The 22,247-nt window shown below is 35.1% G+C and overlaps 1 protein-coding gene across 1 annotated transcript; it reads right to left on the reverse strand.

Annotated features, from left to right (window-relative positions):
- Positions 1-566: 566 nt before the first annotated feature.
- Positions 567-19,824, reverse strand: LOC144837367 (tyrosine-protein phosphatase non-receptor type 23-like). Its single transcript, XM_078692442.1, has 23 exons — positions 19,738-19,824; positions 18,695-18,769; positions 17,805-17,932; positions 17,284-17,542; positions 14,835-15,050; positions 14,319-14,423; positions 13,658-13,796; positions 13,158-13,338; positions 12,673-12,812; positions 12,394-12,485; positions 11,689-11,890; positions 10,886-11,046; positions 10,177-10,328; positions 9,737-9,933; positions 7,627-9,449; positions 7,036-7,581; positions 6,721-6,817; positions 6,356-6,555; positions 6,058-6,248; positions 5,622-5,726; positions 3,948-4,086; positions 3,763-3,823; positions 567-3,169 (listed from the first exon to the last, which is right to left on the reverse strand). Exons 1-23 carry the CDS (start codon positions 19,822-19,824, stop codon positions 2,427-2,429), a joined length of 6,039 nt encoding a protein of 2,012 aa, XP_078548568.1. The 3' UTR covers positions 567-2,426.
- Between the last annotated feature and the right edge of the window lie 2,423 nt (positions 19,825-22,247).

Consider the following 22,247-nt stretch of genomic DNA (forward strand, 5'->3'; position numbering starts at 1 on the left):
TGTTTCCATGACTACGATATGAAATCAGTGACTAGTCACAGTATGTGTTGATTATATTACAGTATGTGGCATACATTATTAGAAGGATAAACTAAAAAGTTTGTGATACATTTGCAAAATAAAATTCCTGTACAGACAATTTTGTTGATTTTATTTAGTTGAAGTTGATTTAGTTTGAAATGTGGATGATGAATGATTACACAGTGTGAGAAGAAAAAAACATAAATTTGACAATGATTTTTCAGTCAGTTTTGAAAATGACGAAATATTTAAGATAAAAAGAACTGGTTTGATCAATCTAAAGTTAATTCAAGTGCTTTTTAAACTATTTTATAATTTATCATGCTTATTTGAGGCGTAGGGAGTGGAATTGAAAAGAGTCTGGATTGAACCTTGGAAGAAAAGCCTGTTAACCAACAAGATACAACTCCACTACAATCCTCCAATCAAATGACAAGAATCTAATCAGGTGTGCCATGAAACACAATGCTAGTGGCTCATATAATTTAATAGGAGTGCTAAAATGGGACATATTATTTCAATTCAACAAAATAATAGTAGGAGTATTATATTTCATACTTGTTTTCTCAACAGAAAAACAAATATTTATTCCTTTGATATGTTCACAGTTACAATACATTGGTTTATCTTGAATATTTTATAACCTTTATAGTTTAAATTACATGCTTTCTTTCTAATATACATCACTACATTATAACTATAACAATACAGTACACAACATTTTTCAACCTTTTGTTATTAAATTGTATGCCCATTGTACAGATGCAACATTGAGTACAACTACAGATGGAATAAGCTAGAACATTTGTATCTGACTCAAAGCTTATAAAGTAATTGCATATTGCACATGATTAGTATAAAATCTATTTTTAGATCACAATATTTGAATACTATAAGAAGCAAATTTACCATTATGTCTGAGGTTGTGTTTACGAAATGTTTAAGCACTTGGAACATGTAATGGCACCAGAGAACCAGAACATGTAAGGGCACCAGAGAACCAGAACATGTAAGCGCACCGGAGAACCAGAACATGTAAAGGCACCAGAGAACCGGAACATGTAAGGGCACCGGAGAACCGGAACATGTAAGGGCACCGGAGAACCAGAACATGTAAGGGCACCAGAGAACCGGAACATGTAAGGGCACCGGAGAACCGGAACATCTTCACATTTAGTCAGTCTTTCATGAACTAACCACCGCAGGAAAACATCGCATGATTTGCATATGATTCCCATAAAATCCATTGTTTATATCCAAAAAAGGTATCAAAGAACTGGTGTGTACCCTCCACATGTGTTGATTCAACCCTGGTCTCCAAATCCCGCCATTAAAAACTTGTTAAGGAATGATTATTAACTGAGTTACCCTGGGGCGTCCTCAGAACTTCAAGTTTTGAAAGCTTTTCACAGTTGATCACATGAAATTTTATGGATTTTACAAATTAAAAATCTCCCGAAATTATTATGAGAAACAAAACAAAATAAAACTAACAAACAAAACAACTAAAAAAATAAATTTATGATACTTGGTGAGTGGTGTTCGGCTTAAATATTCTAATTATGTAAACTGTATATTATTTTACCAGGATTCAATATTTTTATACCAATATAATTTATTAATTTTAATAAGTAATTCTATATTGCAAAGAAAAAATGCTGAGTAATAAAATATAAACTCTACTTATTACAATTATATAAAAAAAATATATATACACCCACCATTAATTGGTAAACAAATCATTATTTTAAATTTTAAACCAGAAAATCAACTGAAACTAGAATTTTCTTACAGCCATTTCGAAAATCATTTTTTTTTGGGAGAATTTGTAATCTCTGTACTGTACTGTATCGCCACATATGGGATTATCACTACAGTCGTTCATCATTACAGTGTAACATGTGACTTAAATGTAAGATTAGCTCGGCTTATGGATGATATAGGCATCACATGTGATAAATATGTAACACTGCATTAAAGCATTTGTCTATGATACTGGACAAATTATACATACAGTGCAGAGAATCCTGCGAAAATCAGCTAAAAATAATGTACTGTACATATTTATTTTGATAAATGAATTTTCTACATACAAATATCATAATGTGATTTTAGGCATATTTCTCAGTCGTTTGCATTAAATATTGAATGTACTGTACATAATTTGAAAGATCTACATTAGTAAACCTGAACGTTCCATAGATGGCGCTATACCAAATACGAGATCCAATGGTAACAAGCCCAAGTCACAGAGACTCACTCATGATTAAGCTGCGTCGTTGACCAGCGAAAGCTAGAGTAAAAAACGATTTTTATTTGACTTTGGATCATCCAAAAGAAAAATTACTTGAATAAGATCTACATTGCGACATACAGTATTACACATACTACATAAAATGGTAATGTTAGCTGCTATCTGACTTAGTTGTAGGTTTACCTTTCATAGTCCACATGGGGTCAAGCAGACTGAGAGGGTCATCCGTCTCGACCTCATGACCTAGTTTAGACTGTTGATTAAAAAAGTCTGCTTTGCTTATCTTTTGCTTTGGGTTTTCATTCTTAAGACTAAAGTTTTGAGGGTTGAGATCCGTGAGAAGGTTGTTGTGGTTGTTCCCGTTACTTGCTTCATCTACTTCTTGCGTTGGATTATTATCATCAGATTCACCGGGCACAAAATTTACCATGCTTACGCCGAAATCTTCCAGATTTCTTTCTTGTAAAGTATTTAAGCTTGATGGCTTCACTTCCACATGTACCGTCGTCTTATCGCTGCCATTAGAATCCACAGATGGTAATACAGCGCCCTCTACCGATACAGGCTGTATGGCAGGCAAGCTTTCACTCGGCTTTACAGAATCTTCTAATTGTTTACTATTTTGTTGGGAAAGTAAATCTTGATCGTGCAAGTTTGTCCCTGTTACACCATTACTGATGATTTGATTTTCTGTTTGTGAAGACTCAGTTGATTGACAGGTGGGTGTGGCTTGTGTTGATAGGCTACTAGATGACATAAAGTTCATTTGAGATATTTTACTTTGTAGATTGTCAATAGAGTCAACACCAAGAATCGGGTCAAAGGAAGTGAATCGCTGTGGTGGTTTCTTTTTATCGGAGGTCGTCGGTATTATTGGATGCAAATAAATTCCTCCTAAATTGAAGAGTTAGATATAAGAAGAATTCAGTAAAAAGTAAAAATGTTAAAATAAATCTCTTGCAAAGAGAGATAAGAATCCAGTTTAAACAAAAAACTTCAACAAACATACAAGAGATAAATAACAAAAATACAGGAGTACTGATAACTAAAAAAAATAAAATGAAATAAATGTGTATAAAAAAAGTTAAGAAAGAACTGAAAACATCAAAGAAAGAAATAATGAGGGAAAAAATATTACACAAATTATAAAACAAACTTATTTATACACATTTTAAAACAAATCATAAATAAATGTAAAATATGATTCTAATTTTAGATAGGTGATTATATTATATCTTTATTGTTTTAATTGATTTCCCTTTTGATTCTAATTATTTATTTATTTTAAAAATATTAAATTAATACTATTAATATTAAATTGTATTTTTGTGAGGGTCTCTAATGATCAACTTGGACTGGATGGACCACCCTTGGAAAATATTGTTGAAATTGATAAATAAGTATTAGGTTTGAATCAAGTTTCCTGGTATTACGTGAAAGTACATTAGCATACGCATGACTCTCGTTTTGAGGTCAAATCTACTTACTCTTTGTTAAAATCTGCTCAGCGTAGCAAAGGATTGTTCCAAAACAAAATGACAATTGTTCCTGAAACGAATATTTCCATAAAATATTTAAATATTTAATACAGAATTCAGCATACATCAATGAAACTTTATTATTTGTATAAAGTAATTCCAAAATGGAAAATACAAGTGTAAATTCTCCTCACCTTCTCTAGCACCATCCATTTTCGTTGCTGTCTTTGTTTCTTAACAACCTGTGGAACATCAATGATGCCTGAACCAGCTAAGATCTCCTGAACACCTGCTAAAATGGTGCAAAATGTACCTGTCCTACCAACCCCACCACTGAAAAAAACACACAGGTACACATTTAGAAACAACCAAATAGATGCAGTTCCCATTTCTGTACTTGATACCCTCTTATACTTTTCCAACAATATTTCAGAATTTAATTTCATAACAATTATTTATATCCCTATATCTAACACTTTTTAAACTGCATCAGTATTATCAACTACATTAGAACCACTATATATGGGACACAATAAAGTATAGAGGTTGGCGCTAGTGTTCAACATATCTTACAGCAAAGTGTCCCTGTATAGAGGTTGGCGCTAGTGTTCAACATATCTTACAGGAAAGTGTCCTTGTATAGAGGTTGGCGCTAGTGTTCAACATATCTTACAGGAAAGTGTCCCTGTATAGAGGTTGGCGCTAGTGTTCAACATATCTTACAGGAAAGTGTCCCTGTATAGAGGTTGGCGCTAGTGTTCAACATATCTTACAGGAAAGTGTCCCTGTATAGAGGTTGGCGCTAGTGTTCAACATATCTTACAGGAAAGTGTCCCTGTATAGAGGTTGGCGCTAGTGTTCAACATATCTTACAGCAAAGTGTCCTTGTATAGAGGTTGGCGCTAGTGTTCAACATATCTTACAGCAAAGTGTCCCTGTATAGAGGTTGGCGCTAGTGTTCAACATATCTTACAGGAAAGTGTCCCTGTATAGAGGTTGGCGCTAGTGTTCAACATATCTTACAGCAAAGTGTCCTTGTATAGAGGTTGGCGCTAGTGTTCAACATATCTTACAGCAAAGTGTCCTTGTATAGAGGTTGGCGCTAGTGTTCAACATATCTTACAGGAAAGTGTCCCTGTATAGAGGTTGGCGCTAGTGTTCAACATATCTTACAGCAAAGTGTCCTTGTATAGAGGTTGGCGCTAGTGTTCAACATATCTTACAGCAAAGTGTCCTTGTATAGAGGTTGGCGCTAGTGTTCAACATATCTTACAGGAAAGTGTCCCTGTATAGAGGTTGGCGCTAGTGTTCAACATATCTTACAGCAAAGTGTCCCTGTATAGAGGTTGGCGCTAGTGTTCAACATATCTTACAGCAAAGTGTCCCTGTATAGAGGTTGGCGCTAGTGTTCAACATATCTTACAGCAAAGTGTCCTTGTATAGAGGTTGGCGCTAGTGTTCAACATATCTTACAGGAAAGTGTCCCTGTATAGAAGTTGGCGCTAGTGTTCAACATATCTTACAGCAAAGTGTCCCTGTATAGAGGTTGGCGCTAGTGTTCAACATATCTTACAGGAAAGTGTCCCTGTATAGAGGTTGGCGCTAGTGTTCAACATATCTTACAGCAAAGTGTCCCTGTATAGAGGTTGGCGCTAGTGTTCAACATATCTTACAGGAAAGTGTCCCTGTATAGAGGTTGGCGCTAGTGTTCAACATATCTTACAGGAAAGTGTCCCTGTATAGGGGTGTGTCCCCTGAATAAAGGTTTGGTTGGCTGTAGTGTTAAAATATATTTTGCTTTTCATTTGATTTTCAGGAAAGTGTACTAAATAGGGTTGTTCCTGTTCCAAAAGAGAGTTCTAACTTACTTGCAATGTACTACGATGGGTAGTGATGTATTTCGCTGTTGCCGCTGGTAATTTAACACTTCTCCAACAAACTGTAATACTGAGCTTGAATTTGTGGGTACTCCACTAAAATTAAAAGAGTAAAATAGACACTAGAAATCAAGTCTCTACGGTTGTCTGTTATACAAATGTTTGCTATTACACGCATCCATACACATACATAGGCAGATGATAGTGCATCTAAAACCGGGCATGACAATCCCACCAACTCGAGTCACCCCTTTGTAAAAATAAATACATTTTTAAAAATAACAAAATGAAAAGAATAAAAATAATAAAATAAAAAATAAAACAAGAAATAAATCAAAACTAAACCCATGAAGATTGCCACCACACTGTTCCTTCAACAATGGTGATTGTGGGAACTCAAAACGATGAAGGGTATGAAATAACTTACAATTCTGGCCAAGCAGTAAACTGCAGGTGAGCAAATGTCTTCATTTGTCGTGTTTCTCGGTGACTTATTGTCATTAATCTTTCTACGTGGTAATCAGTCGTCTTGGTTGCTTGCAAGGTCACCGAAATCGGCCCATGCCTCATGATTTGACCTCGCTGCTCAGGCCAGTACGTTATGAAATCAGATTTACCCTGAAGAAAAAATAAGAATTTGTTTTTAAAGATTATAGACTTATAACATTTCTATTTTTAGATAATGAAATAGGAAATAAAAATGAACATAAATTAGCATAACTTACCTTTCCAGGTGGCTTTGAAATCAGCATAGCAATAACCGACACCTGGTTTTCATAGATCATGGTCCAGAAGTCCAGCATGGTCATACTGGTTGGCGATTGAGTTGCTATTATTGTTGGGCATGATGGCGTGAGATCATCCAGGTAGCTTGCATTAATATAATCGTCTTTCAATCCTTTTAATATGACTCTGTTATGGTCATCTAACATTTAAACAGGATTACAAAAACAGAATGGATTGATTAAAATTTAAAAATTCAACATAATAAATTATTAATTAAAACATATATTTACAACATCAAAAGTTCTCTGACTGCAAAAAGAAGACTAATCGACTAGACATGCAGCTGGTCGACAGACAAACTTACATGGCATGAAATCAGGATAACGGTTTTTCAAGGAATAGCATCGAGCGATAGATATTGAATATTGTCTCGTATCCCTATCTTGGCTTTCAACCAATTCCTGCAAAAAGAAATTCATAATTAAATTTATAACAATTTTCCAAAATAAAAAAAAACCATTGTAAAATCTAAAAAGTAAATCCTCAACATCATACTGCCATTTTTTTAATACATTTATATTTATATATAACACAGTTTATTAAATGCTGAAGTTTACTATTTTTTTATAACACAGTTTCATATTTATAGCCATGTAATAGGGTTACAAAATCAACTTACCCTCCAAAGACTGTCAATAACTGTTGGTCCACTTAAAGTCTGCTTGTTGAGTCCCTCAACGTATTTCTCTAACTTTTCTACTTCCTCTACAAACCTATCCAAGTTCTCTTTATCATCATATGGATCAGTACTTGGCATTTTCACAATTCTTTGAGGTCGTTCTTCTGGCACTGACTTAGGTTCTTGCTTCTTTGGAAGGAGGACGTTTTCCAGAGATTTTTGTTGGTTGTCATCTGGGCTAGTGGACAAGAGATCTGGTTGTTTCAATCCAGTGGCTTTGGTCGGTTGTAGTGGTTGTTGAAGCTGCTGCTGCTCAAGTTGTTGAATGTTCTGTATTGAGTGAGGTTGCTTAGCTAGACTTTGTCTTGGTTGTGGGACAGGTTTCCCACTTTGTGTATTAGGAGGCATCTGCATTGGAGTTGGTTGCTGAGTTTGGTATTGAGCTCCTGGGTTTGGGCGTGTAGGCTGAGGTGGCCGAGTCATGGGCTGTTGGGTTTGGTGTACGGGCAGTGATGACTGAGCCATGGGTTGGCCTGGTTGTGTGGCCTTTGATGGTTGAGCCATGGGCGTTTGAGTTTGATGTATGCCCTGCTGTGTTGACTGAGCCATGGGTTGGCCTGGATGTGTGGCCTGAGTCATGGGCTGTGGGGTTTGGTGTACAACTTGTGATGGCTGAGCTATGGATTGGCCTAGTTGTGTAGGTTGTTGGTTTTGGTAACTCGTCTGGGATGATTGAGCCATAGGCTGCTGGCTTGTGTATCTACCTGGCATTGGCTGATTCCCAGGCTGTTGTAATGATGTCTGGGTGTTGTACTGTTGCAATGGTGGATTGGTCATGTGATTTTGAAATGACTGTTGACTTTTATGTTGCATTTGTTGAAAGTTTCCCTGGTTTGGTTGTACAATATTTGTAGGTTGTTGATAAATGTGGGTAGATGTTGGAGGAACCTGTTGTTGGGGCATTGGGGGTTGAGAATACATTTGAGGCTGAGATGAAACTTGTTTGTAGCCTCCTACAGGGGTTGGGTTAGGCTGATAGCTTGGCATGTTTTGTTGTGAATATGGTTGGTGTGAATGTTGTGCTGGTGTTTGACTCATACTACCAGGGACATTATATTGCGGCGCTCTAGGCCGATGTTGTGGGCTACCATGCGGTGAACCAACATTTTGGTAATATTGTTGGCCTGGTTGATTTGGTTGAGGAAAGGCTACGGTTGTTTGCCCAGGCGTTTGCTGTCGAGGTTGTGCTACTTGCTGTTGCATGTACTGAGCCTGGTATTGCACTGATTGTGATGGCTGTGAAGGCTGCTGGTGCATGTTCTGCTGACTAAATTGATGCTGTTGATGCATTTGATATGGCATATTAGTATTCTGCAGTTGAGCACTTTGTGAACTTGGGTGATGCTGTAAGCTTGGATGCTGGTTATGGTTTAACATTTGTGCTTGAGACGTCATCCCCAGTTTAGGATTGTAAGCAATGTTGTGCATTGGTTGATTGTATTGCATTGTGCTGTTTGGTGCTCTCATAGGTTGAGAAGATGGCGCGACCATTTGGTTATGTTGGTAGTTTTGTTGAGAATAGTGTGGTATAGATGCAGCTGGTTGCGGAACTGTTGCAACTTGTGGTGGCATAGATGCAGCTGGTTGCGGAACTGTTGCAACTTGTGGTGGCATAGATGCAGCTGGTTGCGGAACTGTTGCAACCTGTGGTGGCATAGATGCAGCTGGTTGATATGCTGATGAAGCGTGTGGATGCATTGATACACTATGAGGGGGAATGGATGTTGCTGGTTGAGGAACTGATGCAACTTGTTGTGGCCTTGATGCAGCGGGTGGGGGCATGGACAAAACATGTTGAGGAATGGATGTAGATGGCTGATGCATCTGGTGTTGCTGTATGGGCACATGTTGTGTACTCCTAGGCACTGAATACATTGAGCTAGGTATTTGCTGCTGTGTTGAGGCAGGAGGATGTTGCACTGGTGGATGATGCATTGGAGCTGGATGCATAGATGTTGGAGGTTGTCCAGCAGACATAGGAACTTGTTGTTGTGAAGAAACAGGCATCTGATGCATCGAACCAGTCCTTGCAGGACTTGGAGGTGGTGCACTGGGCCCAGTGGTATGACTCTGTGATAAAGGTGTTTGCTGAGGAGGCATCGACCCTGGTTGAGAGTGTGCCCTCTGGTTTGATATACCACCTTGAGAAGATATTGGCGGCATTCCTGCAAGAGCTCCTCCACCAGCAGAGACACCAGCAATGGCTGCTGCCGTTGGATACATTCCTGTGCTTGATGGTGCATGGACTGGTGATGCAGGTGAGCCTTGAGATGTCTTGGGTTTCCAGAAGTCTGATAGTTTTGGCCCAGCTGGTCCTGGTTCAGACTGCTTAGGTAATGGATTCCTCTGAGGACCTGAAAGATGGTACAAGTAGTTGTATTTTCTGTTGATTACGATGTTTAAATAAATAATATTACTGTGACCGTACTGTAATGACCAAGTGTAGTACCAGAAGGTCTGGGTACAAAACTTGGTGAAAGTTAGGGTGGATTATACACAGATTGCATTAACAATAGCATTGACCAAAGTAATATTTAGCTTAAATTAGTGAGTGGGACTATATTTGTTCATATGCAATAATAATAAAACGATCAAACAAACAAAGGACAGATGTAATAACCACAATTAGAAAGTTACTCACTTGGTTTAGGCCTAAACCTGGCAATCTGCCTATTTCTAAGCTCTTGTCTTTCCTTCACAAGGTCTGTACAGTTTGTATGAATCTTCATAATGCCTGTCTGCAGCTTCTTGTAAAAATCTATTCCTTTGCGTGACTTGGCGAGAAGATCATCGTAGACAGTGTATGACATCACCAGCTCTTGAATTTTATCTTCTCTTCTAATAATTGGTAAAAATGAAAAAAATGCCTAAAATATTGCACATGTTTATCAAAAGTATGAATAATGTAATTTATGTGGGCTTTTAGCTTACAAGCTATTAGAAGCTTTAGAAGCCCCAGACGTTTTTGGCAAACAAATAAATGAGAATGAAATGTAGTTTTAACATGTTGGTTAAACTCAAATTAAAAAACAAAACCAGTAACACCTTAAAAATCAGTAAAATTGGTTTTTTTTCTGTTACCTTTGGGCTATATCAGCAGACATTTTTCTAGTATCAGCATATCTTGCGTTGGCTTCTGTCACTGCTTTTAAAATGTTATCTTGCGCTGACAAATTCTGCTCAATATAGGTGACAGTGGATTGATGTTTTGCTAATTCTTCTTCAAAGAATTTCTGAAATTTACATTGAAAATTAACTGTAATTTCTTACATAACTCATTAAAATATTAATTAAATTCATATTGAGGCAGTTTTAACTTGTTTGATTTTCATTAAAATATACACATATCAAAAATATGAAAAAAAAAAAACAGAAGATAATAATTGGCTCAAACTGGTTCTATCTGGTGAATGTAACCAGACATTCTGGTTAAAACCAGATTTTTTTGATCTACAAAATGACCAGATGCTGAATGTTAATTACTCTATTTTGGTTTTTGGTATTACTGGGTGCTACATTTTTAACTGAATATATATATGAATGTGTGATATTTTTATTAGCCTTGATGTAGGAATAGTGTTTTCCAAAAGCTTGGCACTTTCTTTCTGGCTGTTTTATTTTACCATTTTTACTTAGCTTATTTTATTTGTATCTCAATAGATGATTTTCGTGCTACGGAAGCCATCTTGAAGAGATGAAAAACAGGCGAATGTAAAAAACAAAACCAACATAGCATTTTCACAGGATTTATTTTCTACATTAACAATTACAAATTTAAAGTAGTTTGTACCTTCCTATCTCCTTCATCCTTGGTTACTATGGTACTTGTGATGTCATCGTTTTGTAACTTTTCTCTTAGCTGTTTTTCAAGATGTTTACGTTGATTTTTCATTTTTTCTACTTTCTCAATTAGCATTTTGAGCGTATCTTGAACACCTTGATCTTCTGGTGCTAAAATTTATTATATAATGTCACATTAAAAATTCATTATTATTATTATAATAATAATTAACTTGGCAGAGTGTACCAGAGTGTGTTAATAATTTTAATTAATAAACTATACATTATAAACAGGTGGACATGAGAGTAACATGAATCTCACTAGAGAGTGGGGTGTACTCACTCTCAAGAGCTTCACCAGAGATGAAGTTCAAGTTTTATTTGCAACCTGGTGCTCTTTTATACAGCAGATAGATCTACAGTCTGGTAAGACAGCAATATGGCGCAATGGACTGGCATCTAAAGCTCTGTCTACACTATCAAACTTTATGTGACAACAAAATGTGATGTCCCCATATATGAACTTGATGATGTCATATCAGTAGCATATTTGGGCACATTACACCTTTTTTGTCAAACTAGTTTCATAGTGTAGACAGATTCTATTCTACTGCAGTAGTCACATTTTGTTGGCACCTGATTATGCAAACTTTTTCTGGTAATCATACAAACTATTTATTGCAGTGACTGCCTGATAAACTTCTACATTGGCAAACCAAAATCATACATTACTGCAGTAAACAAATATAGTTACTGCAGTAAATGCAGTAGAATCATGATCCCTTACTAGTTGAATATTTATAGTTCACTTACATTCTGTTGCTTTTTGTGATGGCAGAATTTCTTGAAGCTTTTCTAATGGACCAGCTAACAACCTAATGTTAGCCAGGTGGACCTCCATTGCTTTATGCAAATCAGTGTTTGATTGACTAGCCTTTGTATGTCCCTCTTTATATTTCTTGAGTTCCTTTCCTATATCTTTTACTACAAATTCAGGTTTGCTGCCAAATTCTTTCTGTAAAAGAATTACAAATACATATTGGAAACACTAATATTACAATTGTACACAAAATACTATACAGATCACTCTACAGACAATGAATGGTTCTGAATGCATTCTGACAGCATGTGTGATGGATGATTCCATTTAATCTCAAGGTGTGTTTATAATACACGTGAACTTATTGAGAAAGGACATTATCCTCTTTGTCCAGGTGAGTGGGAAAAATTATTTGCACAGCATTTTGTGTGGATGATTCTATCATATTTCAAGGGGTGTTTACAATAAATAACAATAGACTTTAGCATCCAGGTAAAGGGCATTATCCTTTTTGTCAAAGTGAGTGGGCAACATACCTACACAACAGTGATTATTATTATTTTTTTTTTTTTTATATTTATTTTCACAGTATTTTGTAAGGAAGTTTCTATCATATTTCCAGGGGTGTTTACAATAAATTTGAGCATCTAGGTAAAGGGCATTATTCTTTTTGGCCAGGTGAGTGGAAGCATACTTACACTATATGATTCCTCATCTTGTTTTTCTTGATTTACGATAGCTTCTACTTCTTTGAGTTCCGCATCAACATCCAATACAACGTTTGAAAGCTCTAGAATAAGTTGCCATAAAAAGAGGCTATTATTAAAATGGGTTTCAAATAGAAATTGTCAAAAAAAATGTATTAAACAGCACTTTTAATTAAGCAAGAAGACTGGGAACTTGTTATATAATACTTGTATAAGGACTTAAAAATCTTTAATATTATTAATGACAGATTCAAATTAACTTGTTCTCACCATTCATGGATTGTACAAGAGACTTGATAGCATCTGGTTTGACGCTGATGGCAGCGCACACTTCGAGAAGAACCTGGGGTAGTCTCTCTGGTTCCTTTTGCAATCGTAGCTGGTCAACTTGTAATGATTCAAGATATTGGCTGGAGAAAGATATTATACCGTAAAAACCTCGAACCTAATGCGCCATTAAGGCTAATTTACAGACAAGCGGTAACGGTAAAAAAATATAGAATCTATCTTATTCCTTATGACCATTTACACAGAACGTGGAGCGGACGGGCGGTTTTCCGCTCAGGATAGATACAGATTCTATGTGGGACAAGCTACGCTTACCGTTACAACTCGTCTGTTTAAATTGGCCTTTAAGATTATCAAAAGAGGCAATAAACTTTCTATGAAAATATAAGCAGTAAGTTTTAAGGATTTAGTTATATACACATTCAAAATAATGTATTCAATAAATAATGAAAAAATTTAAACCATACTCTAACTGGTTGTTTTTTCCTTCAATCTTAGCACCTAACTCTCTAAGTAATTTAGCCTTTTCTTCGCTGTATACCGACGCCGCTGCATGGGCTTCCATTGGTACAAGCTTCTTAAATATATCAGGTCCTGCAACCGTCTCGTCATATGCTTGAAATGTCAATGCTTTCACAAGCGATGCACCTGAAATTGAATAATTAAATATAAATGAAAAGCTTAGAATTAAGCTTTCTCTACACTATAAAACTAGTTATGTGCCCAAATATGGTAGTGATATTACATCATCATGTCCATATATGGGCACATCACATTTTTTGTCACATAAAGTTTTATAGTGTAGACAGAGCTGTAAAGTGTCTCCTGAATAGGGATGTCTGAAATGATGGGTTCTACTGTATATTGATACTAGATTACATACAATGCCAATAAAGAGAAATTCTAATTTTTTTGGTTTGAATAGACAACGCTCTAATACGAATCATTAACATTTTAACATGATTACCTTTAATATCTGGAAGACTTTCTATATCTGGTATTTTATCATGATAAATAAAATCATTGTCTTTTTTGGCAGCCTCATGTTTCCCTACAACCACATCTTTAGTAAATACCAAAGCTTCTGCTATTCCTTCTTTTTGCCCCTAAAATAGAAGATTTTAATAAAATTCACTCTTACTCCTCGAAGCATATTGATCAAAATGTCAAGTAACTCAACAGATCTTTTCAGAACTATATACTTGGTGTACCACAAATTTTATATCACCATATATATATATATACTTCATCTTTTTTCAGAATATTGTTGTATACATTTTTAAACATCTACACTCAAAAATTCAGCCGTAAGATTCACATTTATGAACTTATCACTAAAATTTACAAGACAACAGACAATAATGAACCTGCTTATAAACCACTTTAGAAAGTGGGTAGTTAGGGGAACTATCACAACGCAGGAAGCGAGTTAAATACTGTAGAATTCTCATTTTGGGACACCTTATTAAAGTAACACTTTCACATGAAAAGAACAAAGAGAAATAATGTTTTAACACTACAGCCACTACTGAGGGGATACTTCTACTATTAAAAGGGTATAAAGATGTTCCCTTAATGGGGGTTCTACTGTATCTACTGCCTGATGTAGTGAAGTGAAGGCAACTTACCTTTGCTAGTTTAACAGCTTCTAAATGCTTATCCAGCGCTGCCTTCATGTAAGCCACTCTGTCTCCATATTTCTGTTGTTCTTCTGCTTGGTTTCCCATGTACATCTGAACATACAAAACAAATGTTAAAAACAAAGTGTGATAAGAGCATTGCTACACAATACACAAAAAAATTATAGAGTTCTGCAGTGTGACGTCACAACGATAGATGGCATTCAACGCTACTATGTTGATAAACTATATAAATCTGTATTTCTATCAAATTATGTATCTTAGCTTGATTTTTTCTAACTTAAACTGTAGTTAAGAATAAATAAATTATTAAAAACAAATATTTAGTGATTCTAAACTATTGGTGACCTTGGAGTCACTCAGGCTGGTTGAACGCATTTTTTGGTTGGCTAGTAACCATGCAGCACCACCTACCGTCCATGCAGCGCCACCTACCATCGTGATGTCAGCAACGCAGAACTCTATAGAAGTTTTAGAGAATTTGAGAGATAAGAGTAAACTTACATAAGCAATACTAGTGAAGTGAGCTATCTTAATTTGCAGTACTTTCTTCCACTGTTTATAGCGCCGTGATCCAACAATGATATCGGCTCTGCTATCATCTAGGCCTTTGAGGGCTAGTTTGTAGAAATCTTTTACTTGGCTACTAATTCGGGCTACCAACGAACTCTTTCTGTTATCTTGCATACTCTTCTCCAACAGACACTCTTGCGCCTGGCCCTGAAAATAAATTGATTTATTGTTTAAAAAATGAGTCTGTTTGATAGTTTTAAATCAGTTATGAATACAGATGTTGAAAATGTAATTAAATTACATTAATTTCATAATTATTTTAAATAATTAAAGATGATGGCTTATAAACTAAACATAAAGCTCTGTCTACACTATCAAATTTTATGTGATGTGCCCATATATAATAATGATGTCATATCACTACTATAATGTAGGCATATCACTACCATATATGGGCACATCACACTTTTTTTGTCAAACTAGTTTGATAGTGTAGACAGAGTGTAAAAGAGGTTCTAATAGGTGGGTCCAGACAAGCATTTTGACTATCGTACAAATATGTTATTGCAATGTTCCAACTATGAATTTTTGCCTGCAAATTTAAAAATTCATTCTCAAATTTATCATATCATTAAATCCATTTCTTAAATAATCATTTTAATACTGACAAATACAATTGTAACTAGAATTTAATTCGTCACTTTGACGAATTATAGGTGATCATTTTTATCATTTTACTGAAATTAATTTTTTTTAAACATGCACGTACGTTAACATACGATCGGAAAATGTTGATGTATGCCATCCTATTATATGCTTATAGTGCTGAGTTGTGCCTATATGCCATATACAATATGTACAGTATATACTGTATATCTATATACAGTGTAGCATAGGTGAAATTACGAGACACACATGTTCTAATTTTTTGGCATGATGACGTTATCAAACTAAACTTTAAGATGACAATTTCGAAAGATAATTAATTGAGCAAAAAAATATAAGATTTGGAAAAAAAATTGGCACGTAGAAGCGCTGTGCGCGCTCTTTGAATTGTGTATAACTTTGACGAAAAATATGAAAAAACTACTTTTTCACTTCAACTGGCCATATGTTAACGTTACAACATCCGATAGGCTTAATTTTTATATGAATTAATATCTACATTTCATCAGCTTTCATAATAAATTATAATCATCAAGGTAACCTTCAATTCTGAAGAGCTGTACGATATTCAAATTTACTGCGAAGGTGAAATTACACGGCCTACGTTATTCAAGTTTTTACGCGTGATGACGTCATTAAAATGAAGATAGTGTCAACTCATGATAAAGATAATTAATTAAGCAAGCACATACTGAAAGTTGTGCGAAATTCGAGCACACATAACCAAGATGCGCTCTGTTGAATGTGATAATCTACACAAAAAGATAACAAATCCTAATTTTTAAATTCAAGTTGCCATTTGATGACGTCAAAACATTTTGTACGTAAAATGTGTACATGAATTCATATCTACAACTCAATGGCTTCCAGAATAAGTTAAAAAAATCGGGGGTCATCTTGCATTCTGAAGAATTATTTTCATTTTAAAAAAGACCTATTTTTCACCATTTTCAGAACTTTTGTAAAATTAATGTGCGCATTTTGTCATTTTTAACGTGCTCGTATAGCGTTATTTTAAGTCGGAACTGACTCAAATTTGGTGAATGTACTAAGGATGGTGAGTAGAATGAGATTTGTAAAAAAAATTCATATTTTTTACGCTTTTTAAGTATCGCGCGCGCAAAAACGCATTTTTGCGCAGTAATTTTTTGAAACACGCAAATGGCCTAATTCATGCTCTAAATTGATCAAAACTTAATTTTGAGCGTTTTAAATTTTTAACGCGCGATATCACGCGCATGAACCTACGTGCGCGTGCGTTTTTATTTGCTAATATTTTTACCCTTGACCTGAAGTTTACGTGTAGTGAATTTCATTAATATGTGATAATGAATTATGGAGATATGATTGATAATGTGATTTCGCAAAATGGCGTATAAATGTCGTCACGGATGAGTGATCATGCTGGAAAGCTTATTAGGATTAAGTTATATTATTTGAAAGATATTCTGAAATTTTGGTAATCATTGACATTAAACTTTTTGAGATAATTGTTACACAAAATAGTGTACAGAAACAATAAAAAGAAAAAAAAAAAAAATAATAATAAAGATTTCATACAATAACAATAGGTGATCATTTAGCATTCTAAATGATCACCTAATGAAAAGCAGAATGTTTTAAAGCTATGTCTACACTATCAAACTTTATGTGACAAAAAAATGTGATGTGCCCATATATGGACATGATGATGTCATATCACTATCATATTTAGGCACACCAAATTTTTTGGTGAAACTAGTTTGATAGTGTAGACAGACCTTAAACAACTTACAAGCATAAGGTTAATGTAAATTTGTAGCAGTTCCATTGATATATCAGGACTCTTATTTGATCCAACATGGTCCTTGAGGAAAGAGAACACGCCAGCAGCACACTGAAAGTGAGTGCACGCCACTTTCATCTCTTCTTCTGACGTACGCGATTCTCTTGCTCCAAGAATGGCATGCAAAGTGCCGAGATTGTACAATATGGACGCTTGTTCAAAATGAATATCACCCTCTGTCACAAATGTTTCGTCAAATGCATCCACCCTGTAAGTACATCACAATTAAATTAAGTGAACATCCGAGGCTTTATTTATCAAAGTATTTTTATCTTAAAATGAAATGTTGCATTGCATTTTTATTTTTTTTTAAAGGGCCCCTGAATATCAGTTAACCCACTGGGCTAAACTGGAAGGGTTATCCTTTTTAAAGATGGTTGAGATAAAAAATAAAAAATGGACTTTGTAATCAAAGATGCATGAAAAAATGGGTGTATGTGCACTTATATGTGAACTTTCTCTGAACTGACCATACAAACTGAATAAAACTAGGCTCCCCTTCGGCCATTGGGAAGCGACTGGTCAACAAGTGCAGTTGACCATAGTATTTCTTCAAAGTACTTAAACCACCAAAATCTTGTGCAACATTGCTAGCACTCTAAAAAAGATATAATAATTTCTATTATTTATAGTAATCCATTACAAAAAAAGTGGGGATATTCTGGTATAAGACAGGATATGTAATACAAAATTATTAAATATTATCACCCTGTTGATGTAGGACTCCAATCTAACCCTAGCCATTATGCCTAGAGTTATGAACGGCACCCTAATGATGTGGACTTTGTGAGTTTTAATCCATTTGAATCAATAATTAATTATCTCATAATTACTGACCAATTGAGATATTTAAAACTAAAACAATTAATTCATAACAAGAATAAGAACATTTAGGCCGGCAGATAGTGATTTTGAAATAAAAATGTATAACTGAGCTGCTTTCAGTACCAAGTGTCATAAAGAAAACAATGTGAGTTAAAATTTGCCTTTAGAAATTCACAGAAAAATATTATCATGAATTTAATTTGTTTAAATTTATGCATATTTTCTGTGCCAACTATTATATTTACATTTTCAGTGAAAACATTGATGGTACGTTCAACCAGATTATTCAGACGATCACTAATAGGTTATTTCCTCTGACATGACAGATATTCATCCTGTTATTTTCACTCTTTTTTTAAAACAAAATATCTAACTTCAAACAATATCAAAGTGATTAGGTCAAGACTGCCACAATTCATGTCTATCACCAGTGAAAATGTAAACATCTATTAATTTACTGATTGGTTATAATTAGGCCTTGCACTCCATCCAGGTTAATAGGGTTTGTTGTCGTTAAATTGTATCATCCTCTTACCGATCTCAGCTGCTCAATTTGTCGCATTTCATCGTTATAGCGACTTGCATCTTCCATGTAATGTTCACTTATATACTGAGAAAAAAGAAAAAAACATTTTTTTTAAATACCGAAAAAACTCACAGAACAATTATCAAAATCCAAAATAAAAAATTCAATGTTCAAAATGATAGGCAATTGTTTCTGAATCACAGAAGCAGACAGGATGTCAACTCAACTCAACCGAATAAATCACTTATTCTCAAATGCGGCCGACAGGATCAAAAGCTGAGCTACTGTATGGTACTCCATACAAAACATCAACTTGATTTTAGCATCAGGACCAAAATAAAGCATAACCGATTTCAAACGCGACTGATATCATCATAAACCGGGTTTGCCCTATGTTGGTAAAGTTGCAAATTCAAAGTCGATCTTAATGTTATTTATATATCTTTATATTCTTTTATTGAAATTCAACAAACATATAAAAATACAAACCAAAAAAATTGAAAATTATTAATTATTTAATTGCAATTGCATTGCAACCCAAAGAGCACACAAACATTTTATAGACGAGCTGTACTGTACACACAGTACATGAATGGTGGGGCATCAAATGATTGGAACAAATTATATTACAATCATGGATTGAGAATATATGGTCTGCCCACCACTTTATGAAAGTACCATCCGTAATATATTTCTGAAGACTTTTTGCAACAATGAAAGGCCTATCTATTGTATGAAAGAAGGTAACAAATAAAGGTAGGGCCAGGCCTACTACTAGGCTTAGCACAACAGCGGAGCTGTAATAGATAATAGCTAGTTTAGAGCTAGGCCTGTGCCTTTTTGCAATGTCATTTATCACTTTATGAGGTTAGGCCTAGAGGCAAGCCTAAGAACTTTATTCCCGGGTAGGAGTCAAAATATAAACAAAAACATAGCAATTCAGTTGGCAGGTCAGCAATTTGATTTCAATAAAATGGCATTTAACGGTGAATTAAACAAATAATATTTAACTGGAGTAAAGAAAAATGTATACAAAATGTACCAATACCAACCTTTTTTAAAACTGATGAAAATTCAACCTTTTCTGAACTTTGTTTTAGCTCTAGAAAGAGCATTTCCATTCGGGGAACTGCCTCCATCTTGGGTACGATGACGTCATTTCTGTCACAAGGAAATCCTTCACCACAATTGACATTCGCCCTCTATTGTTCCATCAAACATTAACTTTGATCTGTATACTGTGTATAGTGAGCGTTTTCTGTTTTGAATCGATACTCCATGAAAAAAATAAATTGATGTAAAATTGTGTTTTCAGCCAAACGCGTGCATGTAACAATGGTTATGGTCTAAAAATGATCAAGTTTATCTAAATCGAATTTTTAAAATATTTATGATTCATATTTGTATCATATTAAAATACTATGTACAGTAATGTTGAGCATTGATTGGCTAATGGAGCTTATTGTAAGCACACTGTTTAGTTAGCTAAATGATATGTTTATAAGGTACACATATATATTGGAAAAATGAGAGGGAGTGAGTTTGATTTGTCCGTCCCGTATACGATAGAGTGTTTCGATAGAGCGTAAAATCATATACAGTCAACATGGCTTTTATTAGTTAATAGTTACGCACCCTGCGCGAAGACGACGACCGGCAGTATCTCTCTCTCCCCGATCCCCCCCATGTCTCGTGACGGGGGCCCTTCTGAATCACTTGGCTCTGGTGATACAGCATAGGCCTAGCCTTTCTAGCTAGGGCCTCGCATTAAAACGCCAAACAATTAAATTAGAAGTTCAATATTATTTAGAGTATTAAAATTCCACGTTTAAGTGTAATTTGAACTGTATATTTAAGGTTAATTAATATACATTTAATATTTCTAGTAGTTCTCCGTAAACGGGAAAATGACAACTTTATCATTCTCAAAAAGTTAGGATGACGGAATTTCACGCTAAGCTCCGTCCACTTTGTTAAAGCTCATGCATAAATTATTCATGACCACCATTCTGAGGCTTCCCGTCGTGTTTCGCAAAGTTAAGTCCCTATTGTTTGCTAAGCAACCCCATACTACGTAAAGTATCAAATGACCGGATTTTGACCAACTAACGTGTCGAGTAGAGAAAAGAAGAAAAGCAGAGCGTTATGATCGATCAGTAGCATACGACTCATAAAAGAGCGATCGATTTAATAAACAATGTATATGTATGTTATTTATAATTATCCATGGAAACAATCGATTAATTATCAATTATCTGCTAAATTATAAATATTTTAGTTATTACAGAAATGAAATAGCTACAGATTGTTTTAAGATCTACCGTTAAATATAATGGACACATGATTTTCTATTCATGTAAAAACAATTTTTAAATGTTGAAACAAGTGAAGAAAGAAGTAAAAGACAGCAACCTAACGTTGTTTCATATAGACAGTCTTGCAACGTAAAGTCTAACTTTTCATAGACAGTCTTGCAACCTTAAGTCTAACTTTTCATAGACAGTCTTGCAACTTAAAGTCTAACTTTTCATAGACAGTCTTGTCATCTTAAAAGTTGAACTTTACATAGAAAGCTTTGCAACCTAAAGTCAAGCGTTTCATAGACAACTTAACATTGGAAACAAAGTCATTTTCCATATAAGTGCAATGATACTTATAGCATGATCATAATATCAGTGGTTGAAAAACTGTCTATGAAATAAATTTAGGTTGCATGACTGTCTATGAAACGACTTTAGGTTGCAAAACTGTCTATGAAACGACTTTAGGTTGCAAAACTGTCTATGAAACGACTTTAGGTTGCAAGACTGTCTATGAAACGACTTTAGGTTGCAAGACTGTCTATGAAACGACTTTAGGTTTCAAGACTGTCTATGAAACGACTTTAGGTTCCAAGACTGTCTATGAAACGACTTTAGGTTGCAAGACTGTCTATGAAACGACTTTAGGTTGCAAGACTGTCTATGAAACGACTTTAGCTTGCAAGACTGTCTATGAAACGACTTTAGGTTCCAAGACTGTCTATGAAACGACTTTAGGTTGCAAGACTGCCTGAAACGACTTTAGCTTGCAAGACTGTCTATGAAACGACTTTAGGTTGCAAGACTGTCTATGAAACGACTTTAGGTTGCAAGACTGTCTATGAAACGACTTTAGGTTGCAAGACTGTCTATGAAACGACTTTAGGTTGCAAGACTGTCTATGAAACGACTTTAGGTTGCAAGACTGTCTATGAAACGACTTTAGGTTTCAAGACTGTCTATGAAACGACTTTAGGTTTCAAGACTGTCTATGAAACGACTTTAGGTTGCAAGACTGTCTATGAAACGACTTTAGCTTGCAAGACTGTCTATGAAACGACTTTAGATTGCAAGACTGTCTATGAAACGACTTTAGGTTGCAAGACTGTCTATGAAACGACTTTAGGTTGCAAGACTGTCTATGAAACGACTTTAGGTTTCAAGACTGTCTATGAAACGACTTTAGGTTGCAAGACTGTCTATGAAACGACTTTAGGTTGCATGGTGGCTTGTTATGTATCCTCAACATACCAACCTTCTAA

Source organism: Antedon bifida, chromosome 1 (assembly GCF_963402885.1).
Source record: "Antedon bifida chromosome 1, ecAntBifi1.1, whole genome shotgun sequence".
Lineage (NCBI taxonomy): Eukaryota > Metazoa > Echinodermata > Crinoidea > Comatulida > Antedonidae > Antedon > Antedon bifida.

Excerpts from the sequence above, each read along its gene's own strand:
- LOC144837367 (XM_078692442.1), bottom strand. The coding sequence starts at position 19,824 with ATGGAGGCAGTTCCCCGAATGGAAATGCTCTTTCTAGAGCTAAAACAA. Across the intron at positions 17,543-17,804 it reads AGTTTTATTCAGTTTGTATG|GGTGGATGCATTTGACGAAA; the intron begins GTCAGTTCAGAG and ends ATGTACTTACAG. Across the intron at positions 5,727-6,057 it reads TTTACTGCTTGGCCAGAATT|TGGAGTACCCACAAATTCAA; the intron begins GTAAGTTATTTC and ends TTTTAATTTTAG.